This window comes from Piliocolobus tephrosceles, chromosome 4, assembly GCF_002776525.5.
Source record: "Piliocolobus tephrosceles isolate RC106 chromosome 4, ASM277652v3, whole genome shotgun sequence".
Classification (NCBI taxonomy): Eukaryota; Metazoa; Chordata; class Mammalia; order Primates; family Cercopithecidae; genus Piliocolobus; species Piliocolobus tephrosceles.
Window position 1 is genome coordinate 111,072,282 of NC_045437.1, and position 18,639 is coordinate 111,090,920.

Consider the following 18,639-nt stretch of genomic DNA (forward strand, 5'->3'; position numbering starts at 1 on the left):
AGGCCGAGGCAGGTGGATCACCTGAGGTCAGGAGTTGGAGACCAGCCTGGCCAACATGGTGAAACCCTGTCTCTATGAAAAACTACAAAAATTAGCCAGGCATGGTGATGGGCACCTGTAATCCCAGCTACCCGAGAGGCTGAGGCAGGAGAATCGCTGACTCCTGCCAGGATGCACGGCAAGCAACCTCCTGCTTGGTTCACAAAATCCGGAGGCGGAGGTTGCAGTGAGCCAGGATCGCGCCACTGCACTCCAGCCTGGGCAACCGAGTGAGACTCTGTCTCAAAACAAAACAAAACAAAACAAAAAACCCATGAATTGCTTGTGGCCCCTTCCCTCATGGAAGGGACTCAGTTTGCACCAGGTGGTTGGTTGGTCTCCTTACTCAGTCCCTTGAGGAGACCAACACTGGTCTCTGTCACTGGCAGGCTGGATACTTGGGCACTTGGGCGGCAGATCTGGATTCGTCTAGGGGAGCCAGAGCCATGATGCTGGGATCCCGCTCAGCCCTGCCCTTGTCACTGTTGCTTACTGCTCATGAGCCCACCTTGCTGGGCCCAGCACTCAGGGGCCATGACAGAGGCTGGCTGGTGGTCACTGCAGCTGAAACTGGGACTCAACTTCGCTGTGTTCACAGCAGACTGCTGTCAGCTGCTAGGGACCATTTACATCTTGTTCGGCCCAGACTGGAAAGTCAAATGAGCATCTATGGCCGGGCACAGTGGCTCACGCCTGTAATCCCAGCACTTTGGCAGGCCGAGGTGGGTGGATCCCCTGAGGTCAGGAGTTCGAGACCAGCCTGGTCAACATGGTGAAACCCCATTTCTACTAAAAATACAAAAATTAGCTGGGCGTGGTGGCAGGCACCTGTAATCCCAGCTACTTGGGAGGGTGGGGCAGGAGAATTGCTTGAACCCAGGGGGTGGAGGTTGCAGTGAGCCGAGATCGTGCCACTCTACTCCAGACTGAGCAACAAGAGCAAAATTCCATCTCAAAAAAAAAAAAGTATCTGTGAGGCAGACCACCACCCTGCATCTGACCCACTGGGAAGAAAGGCTCCCTATCATTTCTTCTCTGGGTCTCCCCCATTGTGGCAGCTCTTGCTTCCCAGGCCGATACCCAGTGTGAGGCTTCTGTCAACTATCAAGTGAGTCTTTTTTGATTACATACCAAGGCCAAGGAAATGGCTGGGTGGACCTGTGGACCCAGAGGTCCCACTGGGCGCTGGGCCTAGGCCAGGATTCCCTTTCTTCTTCTTCTTCTTCTTTTTTTTTTGAGATGGAGTTTTATTCTTGCTCCATCAGTGATAGCCAAAAATTGCTTGCTGTCTTCGTAGTATTTGTTTCCATATTTCTCTTCCCCCACTAATGTGCCAACGCTCCCATCATTTGCTCTGAAAAAACTTCGTAACTAGCCGTAGAGGCAGCTGTAGCTGCTGACCTGCTGCAGGCTGTGCTTCAGACCTGCAGTCCTTTGGCCTCATCCTTCAGGCTGTGGTATTGGGGGAACCCGTCCCTGATAGTTAACGTGGGTTCTTTTCTATTTCCCTAAGCGTTGGCTGGTCTGAGAAATAAAGGGAAAGAGGGGGCCGGGCGCGGTGGCTCACGCCTGTAATCCCAGCACTTTGGGAGGCCGAGACGGGCGGATCACGAGGTCAGGAGATCGAGACCATCCTGGCTAACCTGGTGAAACCCCGTCTCTACTAAAAAATACAAAAAACTAGCCAGGCGTGGTGGCGGGCGCCTGTAGTCCCAGCTATTTGGGAGGCTGAGGCAGGAGAATGGCGTAAACCCGGGAGGCGGAGCTTGCAGTGAGCTGAGATCCGGCCAGTGCACTCCAGCCCGGGCCACAGAGCGAGACTCCGTCTCAAAAAAAACAAAATAAAAATAAAAATAAAAAAATAAATAAATAAAGGGAAAGAGTACAAAAGAGAGAAAATTTAAAGCTGGGTGTCTGGGGGAGACATCACATGTCAGCAGGTTCCATGATGCCCCCTGAGCTGCAAAACCAAGTTTTTATTAGCAATTTTCAAAAGGGGAGGGAGTGGACAAATAGGGTGTCGGTCACAGAGATCACATGCTTCAAAGGCAATAAAATATCACAAAGCAAATGGAGGCAGGGCGAGATCACAGGACCACAGGACCACAGGACGGGGCAAAATTAAAATTGCTAATGAAGTTTTGGGCACGCATTGTCATTGATAACATCTTATCAGGAGGCAGGGTTTGAGAGCAGACAACCGGTCTGACCAAAATTTATTAGGTGGGAATTTCCTCATCCTAATAAGCCTGGGAGCGCTACGGGAGACCAGAGTTTATTTCATCCCTTCGCCTTCGGCCATAAAAGACAGCCACCCCTAAAGTGGCCATTTCAGAGGCCTCTCCTCAGGGGCCATTCCCTTTCTCAGGGATATTCCTTGCTGAGAAAAATAATTCAGTGATATTTCTCCTGTTTGCTTTTGAAAGAAGAGAACTATGGCTCTGTTCCCCCCAGCTCACCGGCAGTCAGAGTTTAAGGTTAGCTCCCTTGTTCCCTGAACGTTGCTGTTATCCTGTTCTTTTTTCAAGGTGCCCAGCTTCATATTGTTCAAACACACATGCTCTACAATCTGTGCAGTTAACGCAATCATCACAGGGTCCTGAGGCGACATATAACCTCCTTAGCTTACGAAGATGATGGGATTAAGAGATTAAAGACAGGCATAGGAAATCACAAGGGTATTGATTGGGGAAGTGATAAGTGTCCATGAAATCTTCACAAGTTATGTTCAGAGACTGCAGTAAAGACAGGCGTAAGAAAGTATAAAAGTATTAATTTGGGGAACTAATGTGTCCATGAAATCTTCACAATTTATGTTCTTCTGCCATGGCTTCAGCCAGTCCCTCCGTTCGGGGTCCCTGACTTTCCACAACACTGTGGCTACATTTATACTGCACCTTTACATTTCTCTTAACTACAAATGTGCCACGTAGTGTTTGCATGTGTAAGTTTTGACCAAAAAGACTTTTTTTTTTTTTTTGAGATGGGAGTCTTGCTCTGTCCCCCAGATTGGAGTGCAATGGCGTGATCTTGGTTCACTGCAACCTCCACCTTCCATGTTCAAGTGATTCCCCTGCCTCAGCCTCCCAAATAGCTGGGATTACAGGCACCCACCACCACGCCCAGCTAATTTTCATATTTTTAGTAGAGACCGGGTTTCACCAGTTTGGCCAGGCTGGTCTCAAACTCCTGAACTCAGGTGACCCACCTGCCTCGGCCTCTCAAAGTACTGGGATTACAGGCATGAGCCACCACGCCTGGCAAAGAAACTTTTTTTCTGAGACAGGGTCTTGCTATGTGCCCAGGCAGGAGTACACTGGTGTGACCTTGGTTCACTGTAGCCTCAAACTCCTGAGCTCAAGCGATCCTCCTATCTCAGCCTCCCAAATAGCTAGGACAATGGGCATGTGCCACCATATCAAGCTAATTGTAGAGATGAAGGTCTCACTATGTTTCCCAGGCTGGTCTGGAATTTCTCTTTTTTTTTTTTTTTTTTTTTTTTTGAGACGGAGTCTCGCTCTGTTGCCCAGGCTGGGGTGCAGTGGCCGGATCTCAGCTCACTGCAAGCTCCGCCTCCTGGGTTCACGCCATTCTCCTGCCTCAGCCTCCCGAGTGGCTGGGACTACAGGCGCCCGCCACCTTGCCCGGCTAGTTTTTTGTATTTTTTAGTAGAGACGGGGTTTCACCGTGTTAGCCAGGATGGTCTCGATCTCCTGACCTCGTGATCCACCCGTCTCGGCCTCCCACAGTGCTGGGATTACAGGCTTGAGCCACCACGCCTGGCCTCGTCTGGAATTTCAAGTGATTCTCCCACCTCAGCCTCCCAACGTGTTGAGATTACACACGTAAGCCGCTGGACCTAAATTCTAACTTTCTGTAATAGATTTGTGTATATTTTATGGTAGTAAATGATAAAATAGACTAGTACCTACATATATTTTATGCGTCCATGACATACCTAGCTTTTTCTTAATTTGTTCAATATCTCTAAGGCAACATGGTTCAGTTGTGAGTTTTTTCAAATTGTCACAAATTTCAAAAAAAATTTCCAATATATTTACTGAAAAAACCCCACGTGTAAGTGGCCCTAGGCAGTTGAGACCTGTGTTGTTCAGGGGTCAGTTGCATTCCCCCTTTCCCATACCCGCTTCGCTGGGCATTCAGTCTCTTCCTGCAGAGCTGCCACGGTTGCCCAAGTTGCTGTTCTCTTCCTTGTGGGCCATGGCTTCCTGGGAAGCTTCAGAGAGCTGAGCTGGCAGCATATGGGCACGGCTTCCTGGGGGCTCTGACAAGAGTGCCGAGTCCTAGGTCATAGCAGAGCCCTATATGGCCATGCCCTCAAATCTCAGGTACACTCCTGCTCCCCACCACCAGCTCATCCTCTTTTTTCTCTGGCAGGCCCAGCACCCTCCTACTGACCTTTTTGGTCCGGGGGCCAGGAGGGGAGGTGAGCACAGATCCTAAGGAGAGGTGGCAGAGGCTATGTGCATGACCTTCAAACGAGGTCCTTAAAGCACCGGCCCTTAACAGGGAGGAGTGGGCTTAGAGGTTTCGGTGGGGGGTGGGGGGTGCAGAGCTGGGGTATCCAGGTTTTCTAGAGTTCTAGAGTATTGATCCAGATGTCCCCATCCCAGTGTAAGTGTCCCACATTCCTAACTAGGACAATGACCTTGGTATGGCAGACTTGGTAAGGTTGGAAGTTCTACCTTCTTGGAGCTCTGATGCCTTAATAACAACCCCGTGCCTGATCCCTTCAGCTTTGTCCACCCTCCTGCCTGGCTGCCAAGGAAGCCTCTAATGGATCTCACATTGTGCCTTTTCTAGTGATTAATCATGGTCAGCTTTTCATTATCTTTCTCCGAGGCATCACCTATAACCCCAGCAAAATCTCTCTCCAGGTCAGGCACTTCTCCACTTACACTTCCCAAAGGCCCAGGGTACTCTATTCCCTTCCCCAGTGTCCTGCCTGGTGTCACCATGGCGAACGTTTCACAGTTCCCCTTTACAGTTATCCCACTTGACACTGGTGATGGGGTCATCGTGGCCAGCAGCGAGCCAGCTTACAGTTGGCTTCCTGGGACCACTCCCCGCACCAAGTCTCTCGAGCCAGGTGCCCCAAAGGCAGATTTCAAAGGGCATCAGCACCACTCATAAGGGAGCAAGGGCTGCTGGACTGGGCAAGTGAGAGGTGGAACTGAGATGCGGATGCAGCAGAGGCCTCAGCCGACAGCACTGGTGCAGTGGAGCCAGGATGGCTCTTTGGAGATGTCCCAAATTGAGGCAAGGGGGTTGGGGTCTCCATACTCCCATATTGACAAGTCCCCAGACATGGGCTGCCCCTGGAAGAAGGCGTAACTTTGGGCAGCTCCCTTCCACTGAACACAATTCCCAGAAAGAGTCAGCTGTGAGCTGGCAGCAGCTCCTAACAATGAGTGTCCAACACTCCTGGAAATGAGTCTCAGTCCTGAAAGGTATCTGGAGTGTATCACAGTCTCCATGACTGTCCACTCAGGCTGGTCCAGTCTCCCAGGTTTGGGACAGCCACAGAGAGGCTCCATATACGGTTAGCAGTGGCACACTCAGGCTTAGACTCGCCCTGTTCTCCTGCTGTAGCGTTCCTATAATGCCACAGGTTTACTAAGAAGTGGACCCAGGGGAGGGGAATCCAGGATCAATTGGATAGAGTAGGTTAAATGCAAGGAATGAGAGACAGCTGCGAAGTTTAAGGAACGTGCCTGTTAATGCACAAGCAAGAATCAAAAAGAAGTCACAGATTTATCTTTTTATGTTTTAAGGGACAGGGTTGGCTGGGTGTGGTGGCTCACGCCTGTAATCCTAACACTTTGGGAGGCTGAGGCAGGAGGCTCTTGTGAGCCCAGGAGTTTGAGACCAGCCTGGGCAACATAGTAAAACCCTCTCCCTACAAGTTTTTTTTTTTTTTTTTTTTTTGAGACGGAGTCTCACTCTGTCACCCAGGTTAAAGTGCAGTGGCATGATCTTGGCTCACTGCAAGCTCTGCCTCCCAGGTTCACACCATTCTCCTGCCTCAGCCTCCCCAGCAGCTGAGACTACAGGCGCCCGCCACCACACCCGGCTAACTTTTTTGTATTTTTAGTAGACGGGGTTTCACCGTGTTAGCCAGGATGGTCTCGATCTCCAGACTTCATGATCCGCCCACCTGGGCTTCTCAAAGTGCTGGGATTACAGGCGTGAGCCACTGCACCCGGCCACAAAAAAATTTTTTTTTTTACTGGGGCAGGAGAATGGCATGAACCCGGGAGGCGGAGCTTGCAGTGAGCCGAGATCACACCACTGCACTCCAGCCTGGGTGACAGTGTGAGACTCTGTCTGGGAAAAAAAAAAATTGAATTAGCTTGGCATGGTGGTATAGGACCTGTAGCCCCAGCTACTTGGGAGGCTGAGGTGGGAGGAATGCTTGAGCTCAGGAGGTGCAGGCTGCAGTGAGCTATGATCATACCACTGCATTCTAGCCTGAGCAATTCATAGTGAGACCATCTCAAAAAAAAAAACAAGACAGTCTTGCTATGTTGCCTAGGCTGGAGTGCAGTGGCTATTCACAGGTGAAATCATAGCTCACTGCAGCCCCAAACTCCTGGCCTCAAGCAATCATCTCTCTTTAGTCTCCTGTGTAGCTGAGGCTACAAGCAAATGCCACCATGCTCAGCAAGATTTAATTTTTTTCATTTTTCAGGCAGTGTTTCACTCTGTCACCCAGGCTGGAACGTAGTGGTACTATCATGCTCACTGTGGCCTCACCCTCCCAGTCTCAAGCAAGCCTCCCACCTCAGCCTCCCTAGTAGCTGGGACTACAGGAGTGTGTCACCACGCTCGGCTGATTTTTTGTAGAGATGGGGTCTCACCATGTTGCCCAGGATGGTCTCCAACTACTGGACTCAAGCAATACTCCTGCCTTGGCCTTCCAAAGTGCTGGGATTATAGGCATGAGCCACCGCACCCTGCCAAGATTTAAATGTTTTACTACTTGGGGACTAGGACCTCCTTAGGTCTCTAGCTCTAGATAGGTTGGATGACAGTATCTATAGCTCTTGAAGATTCTACATGTTGTTGGACTCTGTCTTGTGTTACATAAAATAATCTGTTATTACAAGTATAGAACCAGCCTAAAACTTTAAAATTCATGATGAGAAATGGTATCAGTAGTAATAAATCCAAAAGTAGTCAGCAAGCATTTGTCTCTGCTACATAAAGTGTAGTTAGATCTTAAAAGGATGCAAAATTCCAGTTTTTCGTCCTCAGTCTTGAAAAGTTCTGCTTTCCAGGCACAAAGAAAAGTGGAGGCCACCCCCTTGATCCCACATAGCAATCTAACACGGCCTGCTGCTTCTCACCACAGCCCACGTGGTCAGGGCTTGCTTAAGGTGGTCTGCAGTGTGGAAATCCTCAGAGTAAGTCTGTTCTGCAGCCCGAGCAGGCAGCTGCTGCATGTATGTGTTTCTGCAGCCAATGGCATCTAGTTCTTCCTAATGTACGCTACCCTTCCCAGAAGATTGACAGGGTGGTGGATCCTTGAATTCTGCCCTTGTGACGCCGGTTTCTGCTTTGGGTGGGAGTCTCAAGTTATCTTTCCTAACTTACATGAAATGGTTTTCATGCACTAGCTAAACTGCAGCTCAGCTTACGCAACCATGCAAAGAGGATATTATCCATGAAGTGTAAGTAGAGCCAATCTGAAGAGTGGCCAGGACATTAACTGCCTGAAGGCAAAAGGGGGAAGAAAAGTCCAGTAAAGAAAATTTGTCACTACTCACCATTTCTTGTGCTGGCCAGGGCAGTGCCTGGAACACGTAAGTTCAGCCACTAGCTTTGGACCAAGTTCGCAGGTAGCTAACATCTTGCATCTTTCAACATCTTTAGAGCCACATTGCCAGCTCCAGGCATCAGCTGGCTGGCCTGCAGGGAGCATTATTGATAATGCCACCAACCATGGTGTGCCATCCAACTCCAGGGGCAAACAAGAGACCCTGGAGCTTGTCCTTGACTTATCTTGGGCATCTTCTGAGGCTGGACTGGGGAGGTGGGCAGGCTTTGCCCAGGCTGGCAGAGGTTTCAGAACAGCACAGGCCTGCAATGCAGGCTTGCTGCAGCTCACAGGCACCTGAAGGATGGCAAGAGCCACCATCCTACTAAACGCAGTGGCATATTGCTTGCTTTTAAATTTGTGTTTTGTTTTTTTTTGTTTTTGAAATAGAGTCAAGCTTTGTCGCCCAGGCTGGAATGCAGTGGCACGATCTTGGCTCACTGCATGCAATCTCTGCCTCTCAGGTTCAAGCCATTCTCCTGCCTCATTCTCCCAAGTAGCTGGGACTACAGGCACATGCCAACACACCCAGCTAATTTTTGTATTTTTAGTAGAGACGGGGTTTCACCATGTTGGTCAGGCTGGTCTCGAACTCTTGACCTCAGGTGGTCTGCCTGGGCCTCCCAAAGTGCTGTGATTACAAGCGTGAGCCACCACGCCCGGCCTACTTTTAAATTTAACACATGTGCAGGCATCTGTTAACTTGCTCCTCAGCACTCCTCCCTCTTCCTGTTAACTGCACTTTTTTATTTTTTGAGACAGGGTTTCTGCTGCCCAGGCTGCAGTGCGGTGGTATGATCTTGGCTCACTGAAGCCTCAACCTCCGGGGTTGAAGTGATCCTCCCACCTCAGCCTCCTGAGTAGCTGGGACCACAGGTGTGTGCTACCATGCCTTTTTTTTTTCTTTTTTCAGAGACAGGGTCTCTTTATGTTGCCCAGGCTGGCCTCAGTGATCCTCCCCCCCTGGCCTCCCAAAGTGCTGTGATTAGGCCTATGTTGTGTGTCACTTTCTTAACAGACCTGCGTTGCTACCATATCTACAGTAGTCTGTGGCCCACCCCAGCCTCTGCAGCCCCACTGCCCTCTATCTCATTACCGGGCTTTAGCTTCTCCCTAACACTGACCTGATCTGTGTGAAAGCTCCTTCCCATGAGACGGTGAGTGCTGCGCTGCAGGAACCTTGCCTTCCTGTGCTGCCGCCGTTTCTGCCATATTCCCCGCCTCTAGGGCGATGCCTGGCCGCAGCAGCTTCTCCCTAAACATTTGCCGAGTCGAACTGTCCCTTACCGAGTCCTCCTCCATCACCCGCAAGCCTGGCTGGTGACCTGGAGAGACTCGGGGTGGTGGCAAGCTGCAAGGATCTGGAACTGCCTGGGCCTTGCCACTACTGAGGCCTGGCCGTCCGACGTCTCCTTTGATTCCGAAAGTTACTGGGAACCTTACAAATGGGCTGTAGGGAAATAACTTAAAGGATTATATTAGCCAGATTTCTTTTCTACTGGCTTACAGGTTAAGAGCCCTAACAAAACCATTATTCCAAATGACTACGTCCAAAACCTTCATAAATATTTTAAATGGCTGCATCCTATCTCATGGAGTGGAAGCACCAGTTTGCTTAACCAATCCCCAAGGGCAATAGTTCAGCGCCTCTTAAGTTTCTGCGACTGTAAACAGCAGTACTGAGACCACCACTGTGCTGTCCCTTTTTCTGTACCCAGAGTCATTTTCGAGGATGGCTTCTCAGAATTGCAACTGCCCAGGCAGACACAGCACGAACATTTTAAGGAGCTTGATAACGTCTACAAAATTTCTTCCCACAAAAAATCATACAGCAGCCAGCCTCCCATACTGTAGCCAGCACCAGGCGCCGCTCAGCACTGGGCATCTCACAGGCAGAGCCACTCACTTCTGTTCTCATTTGCGTTTCTGGATCACCGCACATAACGTGCATTCTTAGCCAAGAATTCACAGGGAGTCTCCAGAGTTCTCCTCCTTTACTGTGCCTTCTATGGCAAGGCCACGAACACTGTTTCCTGTGTGTCACAGATGTCTTTCCCCTTTGTATTAGCGTAATCTAGCTTTCTGAGTCTATCGTGGCATGTCTCCTCGCTGTGGTCCCCTGAAGGCCGTTCTTCTCTGCCCTTTGAGGAACTCCAGCTTCTCCCAGGCTGCCCTGCTCCCTGCTCCCAGCAAAGCAGAGCGGGGAGAGTTCTGAGGTGAGGGGCCTCATTCACCCTTTCGGTCCGGGCTGCATCATCTGGTCCCCTCTCACAGTGTGCCACAGTGCACCGTGCTTACAATTAAAAAAGGCGAAAACCAAGCTCTATGCTGAAGAGAAACCAAACAGGGCATGTGGCAAACAGACTTCAGGGGCAAACCTAACGGTTCTACGTGAAGCACGAGAAGCACCCAGCAGCTAAGATAGCAGTCATCCGGTCCAGCTCCCTCCATCAGCTGCACGGACGCCCATGAGTCCCAGGGCACAGGCTGCTTTCTCAGGGCGATGCGAGCTCTAATTTAGTATCTATCAGCAGATAACAGAAGCTCCTCTGAGGCTTCAGCCAAACCAACTCCCACCCAACAATGTGCAATAAGAAAGCAGCTGAATCTAAGACTCAACGAGCAGTTCTTTAAAAATAAAAATAATAATAGAAAAACAAGAAAAGCAAGCAGCTAAATTACAAAAGAAAACCAATCCCCAAACTTCTGCCGCAGACCCCAGGTGACGTCAAATACAAAGGTTGTTTCCGTACTAGCAAAATACTTTATTTTTATAATGATAAAACAAGGAAAGTAAAGATTTCTTTTTGGTGTATACCAGAGTTAAGGGCAGTAGAAGAATATGGGGATTAATAGGACTTTTATGCACTTTTGATGACAATAAAGTTAACAACGCCAACCGTTTGCCATGAAACTCATCGTAGCCCCCAAAACACACATATAAAGGACCATAGTTTTAAAATCTATAAAAGTAAAAAATATACAGTTGGAAGCTCTAGCGCTTATTCCATCTTTCATATAAAATTGTAAACATTTATTTACACAAAGCAAATGTGTATAACAAAAGTCTGAGCACCCTTTTCTTCTGAGTCGTGGCTCCTGGAAGACGGGGCTGTGCACAGAAGCAAAGTCATCTCCTCCCCTGACTCCCGAAAACCAGATTCATAAATAAAGCCATGGACAGCTCCCTGGGGGGACCCCAAGAATCACATTTTATTGCTATGACACTGCAGCAAGTGAGGAGCCCACTGTGTCGCCGGCCCCAGGACTAAGGCAGAGTGCAGGGCCAGTAAGCCCTGGGGACAGGGGTGGGAGACGGGGCAGCAGCCAGATGGGGTCAAGAGAGGAACAAGGATCCACAACCAGCCTTCAGCCGATTTTTGGGAGAAAAGCAGCTGAGGTCACCCTCTTCCCCTTCAGATTGGGGAACTCGCTCAGAGGGTGGAATTTTCACTGGCTTTATGATTCACCCCTTCTTTTGAGAGCTAAACTGAGTACATGGAAAAGGTAAGGAAGGTGTTTTAAGGAGAAATGGCCGACACACCACCTGGGGTGGCAAATGGCTATTAGAAAAAAGATCTGAGGGTCCAAGTACCCCCAGTGAGAAAGGCACTGCTGGTGCAAAATAACTACCAATGTGTGTACAACCTCTCGTTCCCTCACCGCGACTCAGGCTGGTTGCATGAATATTTTCCTTGGCTCAATTCTTCACATAGGATACTCCTGAATGATCCATTTGGAGACACCAGGGAAATAAAAACGGGGTTGCAGTTTCTCCATAGAACACTCTGTATCTAAGCCACTTTTCAGCATTCTCTTTTCTCGCCACCATTCTGTGTAAAAGGGTCTCACCCTGTGCTTACCACTTTCGTTACGGGGAAGTGCTCTCTCCATCTTCGTTTTCCAAAAACAGCTCACATGTCATATTCTATTTTGTGAACCCTCAGCTTAGTCAAATCCACTTGAATCTTTAGAAAGGATGTCTTAGTGTTATAAAGCAATCTCTTTAAAAAGTGCAAGTCATCTGACGTGGGAGTGGCAGAAGTTGTCAAACAAAGTGGAATTGCTTCCTCTGGGCCGGCCTGCGGCCTCCTTCCCCAAAACCTTTATGCTAGGGTTCCCTTAGGAATTCTAAGACTCTTGCTTTCCCCCTCCAATGGAGTAAATAATTGTTTTCCATTTGGGCTGCAGAGAGGAAGGAGAGGCAGACAGAAAGGCCACGGGTAAAGGAAAGACATCTGTGCACAATTGCACAGTGACCACGCTCCCACCATGGGCAACATACACGTTCAGAGAAACTGCAGAAGGTGGGGGAGACATAATACTCCAGGACACAGGACTCCCACATCTCTACCTTCCATATGTAGCCTGGGTCCTGCGGCCAGGACGTGGGAGGAAGGGATTCCAGGGGGCCTTGGGAGGGAGGAGGAGCTGCTAGGAAGACCCTAGCTGTGTCACCCGACCTGCTATGCCATGCCTCCTGTCCCTTTTTGGCATACGCAGTCAACAGCCTGCACTTAGGGAAATAATTTTCCAGTGGCCTCCTTCTCCCCTGAAAGCTGACAAAGAGCAGAAACAAAAAAGGCTCTTAATCAAAAGGAAACCCTAGGTTTCCAATGCCACTTAATTGATTTAAACCATCACCTATCCTAATCTGTTTAAAAACCTTTTGTAAAAAAATTTAAAAATCTTTTCTATGCTACAAATTGCAAATAATTCTGCTATATAAAGTTTCAACAAAAACTTGTCCCTAACACTGGGGTAAGTGGAGAAATCTTGGATAAAATCACCATGATGGCACAGATTTTTATAAGCCTGATATCGTGGGGTTTCACTGTTGTTACTGTTGGTTTTTTGGTCATTTGGATAGAAAACCACCTTTAGAACCCTATCCTGCTGTCCCAACACCAGGTACTGATACCAGCAGAGGGGCTGGGGCCAGCCCGATGGACCGCAACTGCTGGCCTGAGGGGCGCAGCCACGGACCCTGCCCAGGGCCAGGCCTCACCTGGAGCTTGGGCTCTACTGCCCAGCTCCCCCGGCCATGGGCTTTTGGTCCAAAGTAGCTGCTCTTTCTCTGAATCTGAGAAGAAAAATATAGGATGAATGAACACTAAAAACACTACAAATCCTTCCATTACTGAGACCCTAACAGGTCGTCCAAATCACTCATCCACTCCTCTGACGTCCTGGTCTTCAGCAGGGAGTCGATCAGGTCGGTGTGTCCAGCCACACTAGAGAGCCCACTGCCACTTGGCTGCCCGCTGTAGGCAAAAGGCAGCTCCTGGCCCGTGGTCCGCACAGGGTAGGCCTGGGTACAGTGCAGCCCTGCCCGACCGCCCATCTGGGAGGCAGGGCTCTGGCTGAAGGCCCCCAGCTCAGGCCCTGCTGGACTCAGGCCAGGCAAGCCCTGCTGAGGGGCCGTTGGGGGTGGTGCTGGGGCAGGGGCGCTGGTCCTCTGCTGTGCACTCACTGGGGGCAGCAAGGACCCCACTGCAGCTGCTGAGCTCATGGGAGCCATGGGCCTGTTGGGCACTGCCTGGGAGAACTGCGGGCTAGACATTTTCAGGTGGGCCTGCTGCTGCATGTGGAAACTGGAGGCTGCAGTGAAGGGACTCACGTTGCTGTTCCCCGGGGTCTGGCCACTCAGGGTCGGCATTCCCTGATGCTGCCAGGAGGAATTCTGGCCTCCCATGGCTGGTGACACCCTTGGGACCGGCGGCTTTGTTAAACCAGGGTTCAGGGTCCCCTTATTGTGCTGCTGGGAGAGGCCAGAGCTTCCCAGAGAGTTCTGCCCATAGGCAGCTGAGACGGAGGTGTTCTGGCCCACGCTGGTCTGCCGTGGAATGTGGCCATGTCCATTGGTGGCCTGTGGCGGGGGCTGGGCAACTATCTGGGTTATGCCAGAAGCCATGCCATAGAGGCTGCTCTGAGGCATGTTTTGGGAGCCAGGGAACTGAGCCACACCCCGATCCTGTTGGCCTGAGTTTGCAGGGAGAGAGGAAACTGAAGCATGTCCAGGGCCCATTTGCATCAGATTCCCAGCCTGAGGGAACACTCGAGGACAGCTGGAGTTGGATGGACCCAAGGTGTTCATGCCGGGCACGGCAGCAGAGGACCCTACAAAACAGAGGGTTAGGGTTAGGGTCAGTCAGGAGTGGACCACCACTGGGCCCCACTGAGACCGGAGCCGCAGCACCAGAAGTCTCATGTTCACGGCACACTGGGAAGAGGGCCCTGGGGACGACGGGGCAGAAAGCCTCCCACAGGTGGAATGGAGGACTGGTCTCTGAAACAATGATGGGGTTCAGAAAGGCACAGAGGAAGGGCAAAGCCCCAGGGGAGAGAAAACCAGTGACCTGCTTCATTTAACTTTCAAGCACCCACCAAATTTCTGCTCTGTGGGGACCCTGTGATGGGCACTGGGGACTCTGAGGTGGACCCAACGCAAGATCCGCCTCTGGGAGGCAAAGTTAGCACATGGCATGATGGGGTGTGATGGGGCACACCTGGCCAGCAGGCTGCAGGGTGCAGGCCAGAAGCCCTAGCATCTGGGAAGCCTTGGGGAAGGCTTCAGAGAGATGGTGATGAATCCACTGGGTTTACAATCACATAAGTTTAGCAATTTAACAGTTCGGGAAAAAAGAGCATTCCAGGCAAGTGTGTGCAAATGCAGAGTCAGAAAAAGGCATCTGGGTGGGAAACTTTGAGAGGCTGGCCGTGGCCAGGGTATGGAGATAGTGGCCAGCTGATTACAGATAAAACGGAAGAGCTAGTTCTGGCCAGATAAGGAAGAGCTGTGGATGGCGTGTGAAGAACGGGGTTGTGGCTGGGCACGGTGGCTCATGCCTGTAATCCCAGTACTTTGGGAAGCTGAGGCAGGAGAATCACGAGGTCAGGAGATCAAGACCATCCTGCCCCAAACATGGTGAAACCCTGCCTCTACTAAAAATACAAAAATTAGCTGGGTGTGGTGGCGCACACCCCCAGCTACTCGGGAGGCTGAGGCAGGAGAACTGCTTGAACCCGGGAGGCGGAGGCTGCAATGAGCCGAGATCACGCCTCTGCACTCCAGCCTGGGCGACAAGACTCTGTCTCCAAAAAAACAGACAAAAAAAGAACGGTGTTGTAAAGCCCAAGAGTGGCTGGAGAGTGCGGCTGAGACCATGCTGGGAAGAGGCTGTTCAGTCATGGAGATGAGGGAGGGCAGACTATGTGGGAATGGGGGGTGGAGGCACAGGACTGTGTGACAACATCTCACCAGACAATATACCATCTTTTTTTTTATTTTTTTTTTTGAGGCGGAGTCTTGCTCTGTCGCCCGGACTGGAGTGCAGTGGCTGGATCTCAGCTCACTGCAAGCTCCGCCTCCCGGGTTTACACCATTCTCCTGCCTCAGCCTCCCGAGTAGCTGAGACTACAGGCGCCCGCCACCTCGCCCAGCTAGTTTTTGTATTTTTAGTAGAGACGGGGTTTCACCGTGTTAGCCAGGATGGTCTCGATCTCCTGACCTCGTGATCCGCCTGTCTCGGCCTCCCAAAGTGCTGGGATTACAGGCTTGAGCCACCGTGCCCGGCCAACAATATACCATCTTATGTCACACGATTTATACTATGAAATGACAAGATGGCCAAGGGAGGGAGGAGTCACAGGAAATTACCAGATCTTCACTGAGTACCCACTCTGTGGCAGGTGCTGTGCTGGAGAGACAGCAGAGGATGGAACAGAAAGCACCCCTGTGCTCAGGGAACTGCTGTCTAGGCCTCCTGGCTTAAGCAATGGACACATGGCAACACCATTAACTGAAATAGGTTTTGTGGGTAGGAGAGTCATTGTTCAGGGATTGGCCGTAACTCAGTGCTTTTTTCTTCTTCCTCTCTACTAGCAACTATATAATAAAAATTGGGGCCGGGCACAGCGGCTCACGCCTATAATCCCAACACTGTGGGAGGCTGAGGCCAGCGGATCATGAGGTCAGGTGTGCAAGGCCAGCCTGGCCAGCATGGTGAAACTCCGTCTCTACTAAAAATACAAAAATTAGCCAGGCGTGGTGGCGGGCACCTGTAATCCCAGCTACCTGAGAGGCTGAGGCAGGAGAATTGCTTGAACCTAGGAGGTGGAGGTTGCAGTGAGCCAAGATCGTGCCACTGCACTGCAGCCTGGGTGACAGACCAAGACTCTGTCTCAAAACAACAAAATTGGATTGAGGAAAAGAGGAAAGCTGAAACAGGCTATTTCATTCCCATCAATAATCCACAAAATGTCAGATGGGTTTGAAGGCAGAAAACACAGGTCAGGCCCATGCTTCTGAGATGCCTGCAGATTTCAACCCCAGGCTGACCCCGGGTAGCACAAACATGAAAGCGCACCCGGTCTCCTCCAGGACACAGAGCTGTGGTCAGTCTCTCTGGGACCCTTTGTAGCAAGATCCCAAATAACGAAAACCAGAGGTTTCTAGGACATTCTGAGAGGAGCTAGGAGGGTGGGCAGACCAGAACTTACTGTATCCATTCCCTGAAATCTCTGGGCATTTCTGGAGGGATGGCCTATGAAATTCCCTGGCACATCTCAGAGGCGACAGCTAGACTCAAGTGTGCTTCCTGCCCTTTTCTGGCTGACTGTCCACTAGTGATGCTGCCATCTGTGATACTCAGTGAGCAGACAGGAGGAGAGAAAGAAGCCAAAGGCCACGCAAGTGCATTAAGTCCTCATCTGGAAGATAGGAGAGTCAATTTTTCGAACACATAAAAGCAGAAGCAAAGAACTTTCTTAAGAATTACAGAAGCTATTTCCTGTTGATAAGATGTCCTCTAGCTAGAAATGATTTTGCTTCAGAAAACTGTACAGCCAGGGACCTAGCAAAGGTAGTTCTAGTGGTTTGCGTCTGTGCCCTCTTCTCCTGATGCCGTGCAGTAACTAGAAAACCAGGCCCTTTAGGCAAACTATATGATGACAATGCATGCAGTTTGATGAAGTCAAGGCATAGAGCTGGCCAGACAGCAGGGATTCAAAGAGCACCAGGCAGCAGCCTCCCCTGTCCCTGCTCCTCACGCAGGACACCCCCTACCTGTGAACTGTCCAACCTGCTGTGGGAAGCTGCCTTGCGTCGGGTCTTGGTACTGGGGTGGTGGGCGGGTCAGATGGCGCTGAAACTGTTGCTTCTCCTAGAAAATGCCAAGAACCACAAAATAAAACCAACATATAACAAAATCCAAAACACATGGAGTGAGGGAGGTCAGAGAAAAGTAACTTACCCAAGTTTGTTACTCACAAATGGGCTCCTGTGGAAATAGTGCTGATTTCATTTTGGGGTTTTTAAATAGTATGAAACAGATCTAGGAAGCAATGACTTTTTTTTTTTTTTTTTTTTTTGAGACGGAGTCTCGCTCTGTCACCCAGGCTGGAGTGCAGTGGCCGGATCTCAGCTCACTGCAAGCTATGCCTCCCAGGTTTACGCCATTCTCCTGCCTCAGCCTCCCGAGTAGCTGGGACTACAGACGCCCGCCACCTCGCCTGGCTAGTGTTTGTATTTTTTTTTTTAGTAGAGACTGGTTTCACCGTGTTAGCCAGGATGGTCTCGATCTTCTGACCTCGTGATCCACCCGTCTCGGCCTCCCAAAGTGCCGGGATTACAGGCTTGAGCCACCGTGCCCGGCCGCAATGACTTTTTTAAAAGGTAGGTATATCTGTTTTTAAAAAATGGACAGCCAATTAGGAAAATGCAAATCACAGCTACAATGAGATCCCACTAGGATGGCCAGAATCAAAGTCAGTTGATAACAAGTGGCTGGTGAGGATGTAGAGAAACCAGCACCCTCATACACTGCTGGTGGGAATGTAAAATGAGACAGCCTGTGGGAAACAGTCTGACAGTTCCTCCAAAGGTTAAACATAAAAATTACCATGTGATCCAGCAATTCCACTCCCAGGTATCTACCCAAGAAAAATGAAAACAGATGTCTATATGATAACTTGTACATGAATGTTCACAGCAGCAATACTCAATAACAGCCCAAACAAGAAACCCAAATGTTCATCAACAGATGAATGAATAAAATGTAACATATCCGGCTGGGTGCGGTGACTCACACCTGTAATCCTAGCAGTTTGGGAGGCCGAGGCAGGCGGATCATGAGGTCAGGAGATCGAGACCATCCTGGCTAACACAGTAAAACCCCGTCTCTACTAAAAAAATACAAAAAATTAGCCGGGCATGGTGGTGGGCGCCTGTAGTCCCAGCAACTTGGGAGGCTGAGGCTGGAAAATGGTGTGAACCCAGGAGGCGGAGCTTGCAGTGAGCCGAGTTCATATCACTGCACTTCAGCCCGGGTGACAGTGAGACTCCGTCTCAAAAACAAACAAACAAAGGGCAAACAAACAAACAAAAAATCCATACAATGGAATATTTAATTATCAAGAGGAATGAATTGCTATTACATAGTACATGATTGAAAATGACATAACATAAACATAAAATGTCCAGAACAAATTTTTTTTTTTTTTTTGAGACAGAGTCTCGCTCTGTCACCCAGGCTGGAGTGCAGTGGTGCTATCTCGGCTCACTGCAAGCTCCGCCTCCCGGGTTCACGCCATTCTCCTTCCTCAGCCTCCCGAGTAGCTGGGACTACAGGTGACCATCACTATGCTTGGCTAATTTTTTTGTATTTTTAGTAGAGACGGGGTTTCACTGTGTTAGCCAGGATGGTCTCGATCTCCTGACCTCGTGATCCACCCACCTCGGCCTCCCAAAGTGCTGGGAT

The 18,639-nt window shown here is 50.1% G+C and overlaps 1 protein-coding gene across 2 annotated transcripts in view; it reads right to left on the bottom strand.

Annotated features, from left to right (window-relative positions):
- Positions 1–10,623: 10,623 nt before the first annotated feature.
- Positions 10,624–18,639, bottom strand: part of MAML1 (mastermind like transcriptional coactivator 1) — a 54,981-nt gene continuing 46,965 nt past the window's right edge. Inside the window, exons 4-5 of one of the 2 annotated variants that reach the window (XM_023193653.3) lie at positions 16,947–17,043; positions 10,624–13,999 (exon numbers count right to left, since the gene is read on the bottom strand). In XM_023193653.3, coding sequence (XP_023049421.1) covers positions 13,017–13,999; positions 16,947–17,043 — 1,080 coding nt within the window. In that variant the 3' untranslated portion in view covers positions 10,624–13,016. The remainder of the gene's footprint in view (positions 14,000–16,946; positions 17,044–18,639) is intronic. The other variant, XM_023193654.2, reaches the window with a different exon arrangement.